The 3836-nt window shown below is 38.4% G+C and overlaps 1 protein-coding gene across 4 annotated transcripts in view; it reads right to left on the bottom strand.

The window, feature by feature from the left end:
• Positions 1–215: 215 nt before the first annotated feature.
• Positions 216–3836, bottom strand: part of C6 (complement C6) — a 79297-nt gene continuing 75676 nt past the window's right edge. For 3 of the 4 annotated variants that reach the window (XM_048814026.1, XM_048814027.1, XM_048814028.1), the window contains 2 exons: positions 564–730; positions 216–525 (listed from right to left, as the gene is read on the bottom strand). In XM_048814026.1, coding sequence (XP_048669983.1) covers positions 445–525; positions 564–730 — 248 coding nt within the window. In that variant the 3' untranslated portion in view covers positions 216–444. Of the gene's footprint in view, positions 731–3836 lie in introns of all 4 variants that reach the window. The other variant, XM_015490475.2, reaches the window with a different exon arrangement.

Genomic DNA, 3836 nt, shown 5'->3' with positions numbered 1-3836 from the left:
ATCAAACTTACTACACATTTTACATGTTCGTTTTGCTTTTGATATTTCTAAATCCATGTGGAGGTGAGTCGTACGTAGGGAGGAGTCTTGCCTACATAATGCTGATTCCCCCAGACCTTGACCAGTATTTGGCACAATGCAGTCACTCAGAAGTTATTTGCTAAATGAATTATGTGGATGTTCTTAGTTTTCCAGAATGTGTTTTACAGGTTCTGTAGATTTCAATGTTTATTAATTCATCAAAATGAAAATCATGATTTTTGTTCTTATTTTAATTGTGAGGATGCTTCGTTTCATAGGATCCTCAGAAAATCAATTATTTTTAAGTAACCTGAACAAAAGAATTCGTTAGATGGATGTGGAAATATAACTCAGGGGTACACTCTAGGGTGACATGCATTGGAACATAATAGAGGAGGCTAAAACAGGAGAATTAGAGGCGATTTATGATATAAAACTAACACAAAAGAATTTTTCAGTAACGTCTGGCCATGTGAACATGTCTTTTTTAGGGATTATATTTATGTACAAATCTGAAAGTAACGGTGCTAGGCCAAGCACCTCCCAGGGTGCAGTATTTCCACCTTCCTGTCTGCACACCTCACGGCTCCCACTTCACAGATGTTCGCTGTTTTCTCGCGTGTTGAGGATCCAATTTTGATACAGTAGACTTGGTTTCCACCCTTGAAGCACTTGGGGGGCAAGAGGCAGACACAACTGGAAGTGGAAGCTATGATGAGGGAGAAAGGGAGAGAGACAGTGTGACTTATCACAGGATTTAAAGGGTGTTATGGTTTGGAGATGAGGTGTCCCCGATAGCTCAGGTGAGACAAAATGGAGGAATGTTCAGATGAAATGACTAGATTATGAGAGCTGCAGCTTAACTGTGGATCAATCATGTGATGGATAAATAATTTGAAAATACTGCTATACTGTATTCAGGTACAGTGTGGTTGGAGGAGGTAGGTGGCTGAGGGCATGATTTGGGAGTTTGTATTTTGTCCGTGGATCCTTACCTTCTCTCTGCTTCCTGGTTTCCCTGAGCTGGGTAGTTTTCCTCTGCTATACCTCTCTGCCATGATGTTCTGCCTCATTTAAACCCACAGCAAATGAATCAGTCGGCTGATCATGGACTGAACTTCTGAAATCATGAGCCCCAACTAAACTTTTCCTCTTCCAGGTTGTTCTTACCAGGTAGCTCAAGCACAGCAAAGAAAATCTAACTAACACAAAGGCTTAGTTTACTTGTCCCAAGTGGGGGGAACTCCCTAGTGGCAATGACTGAGAAAGCTGAGACAATGACACTCACCCAAAAGACCCAACAGTGGTTAAATGGAGAGGCCTGAATGCAAGATGGCAGGGTGCACCCCTAAGCAGGATTCAGGAGTTGGGCTATCTCTGACCTCTGCCGGTTTCACTGCTCATATCCAGTCAGGATTTAAGCTATCTCTAGCACCTCCCTCTCAATCACCGCCCACATGGAGCTGCTAGTGTTCACCAAGCACTTCGCATGCTTTATTTAATTGACTAAAAACTATACTAGCTCCATTCTACATGGTATAGATTTAGTCAAATTTCAAAGGACATTCACATTTTCCCCTAATCTTCCCTCTCCAGTATTAATGTTTCTACCTTCTCCATTCCAAGTGGATTAAATCCATCTCAGTTAAAAAACAAAGAAACAAAAAAGTCCCCAAGTGTCCAAGGTGCCAAAGTATTCCAGTGTTTGTCCTTTCCTTCACACCACTACCTTATTTTGCCAGACTAAGGTGTTCTTTTCTATTCCCGCCCCCAAGTGTACATTTTCTATAAGTCTCACCTCCTCTATGAAGCAATTCACAAACACTCAACCCCATCTTTTCCTCTACTAACTTTAAGAGTATACATTTTTCAGTACCACATTTGACATTTTCTTGTTAGCTTTCATATGTCCTTTTTCCCAAGACAATTTTAAGTGCTTTGTTTTTAGAACTTCAGTGGTTGCTCATACACCTGGGTGTCCTACTCAGCTATTAAACAGATGCTCAACTAATTCTGCTGGAACAATTGATCTTAAATTCTGGATTTGGGGTGCAGATATATGTATATAAGAAGAATTATATTTTATGGGTCTTTGAAACTGAAGTTAACACATTAAGGGAGTCAGCCTGCGTATCAGCAATGCTGTCTTTAATACCTATCTTCTATTAAGCAGAAGATAGTTATTACCTTTGCGTCTCATAGGAGAAAACAGGGAAAGGAAGTGAAGAACTACTTACATGCGCCATATGTACAGCCATCTTGCCCTTGGCAGGAAACATTTTGTGCAAAAATGCATTTCCTTTCTATGTTCTCTGTCAACCAACTAGAGAAGATTCTAGTTGTGGAAAGTCTCATCCATCATTGGAAGGAATAGAGTTTAGAGAAGTTCAAGGTACCATTCCACCTCTGGTAAGGCAATTGGTTTTCTTAGCTTTTGGAAAGGCCATGGTCACCCTTCTTTTAGTATGATCATAGTTTAAATGCTCTTAATCTGCTATATTTTTTTTTTTCAGACTACCAACACCAAAGGGCCCTTCCTACCACTTCCACTAATCAATCCTTGCACAGTCAGTTTTCACATTCCCATGCTTAGGAAACCCTCCCAGGTCAGAAGATTTCTCTCTCCTACAGCTCTTATCACATGCTGCTGTGCATTAAAGTGATTCATGCAATTACTGTGCAATGTTACTCCTCCAACTACTGTGAACAATTTGAGAGGTACAAAGGGTCCTTTATCTTCCGCCCACTCAACAGGCCTTGTTCAGTGACTTCCACATATTGGATGCTAAATGGGTTTTTTGCTGAATGAATTTCCCTTTCCTGTTGGTTGTTGGTGGATATTTTTGAAATTTAGACGGAACATTTAATATTCATAAAAAATAAGCTCCCTGGGGAAGCCATTTCTTTTAACTTTTGAAAAGTGAACTTTATGCTACTTTGAAGTTCTATTCTAAAGTGTTTCTTATTTCATTTTAGATAGAGAAGGAAAAGAGTAGCAAAGAGCACAATGTAATCAAGAACACCATTTAATCAAGGTGACATTCAATTCAACTCAAAATTACTAATATCCCAACTTGCTATGAGTAGGTGGAGTATAAAACACATTTCTAGCTTTCTCTTCCTTTGTAAATGCATTAGCTTATACATTGATGCTATTCTTTAGTGCTACTCCAAACAGAATTCTTGGTGACACTAACTTTTGTTCACCAGTTTAAGAAGCCCGGCAGAGACAGACCATATCTTTAGGGAAAAATGCTTTTAGTTTTCTGATTATGTTTGGGATTAAAATATATTTTAAATTACTTAAATCTCTTATTAAGAAATGAACAAGTGTTGGGTTGGTTGCCCCAAAATGTCCTGTTAGTTTGAGGAATACTGGTTAAGTATTCAAAATTTTTAGCAACTGCCGCCCCCCCCCCTCCCCCAACTTAGATTTCTGAAGTCTTTGGGCACTTAGATGCAGGTATAACAGAGGGGTTATAGTAAAGCAGATATTTGATGAAAGTTGTATGCTGTTAGTTAATTTTTGTTTGGACAGATTTGAAAAGAAAAATTTGTGGAAAAATAGCCAAAAGAAAAAAAAAGAAATTATTTTTAATAAAAGAGTTTCATGAAGACTTTTCTTCATAACAAACAAAGAAGAATGGACACTAACCCTAAACACATTCCCAAATGTCTGACCCATCTACCATAGTATGAACAGGTAGATGGGTCAGGTATTTGGGAAATCCTCGCTGATATCCATATTCCTCTTATTTTATATATATATATATATATATATATATATATATATATATATATATTTGAGAGAGAGA

This window comes from Marmota marmota, unplaced genomic scaffold, assembly GCF_001458135.2.
Source record: "Marmota marmota marmota unplaced genomic scaffold, marMar, whole genome shotgun sequence".
Lineage (NCBI taxonomy): Eukaryota > Metazoa > Chordata > Mammalia > Rodentia > Sciuridae > Marmota > Marmota marmota.
The sequence above is the reverse complement of the archived record's forward strand: the minus strand, read 5'-3'. Positions and strand labels throughout refer to the sequence as shown.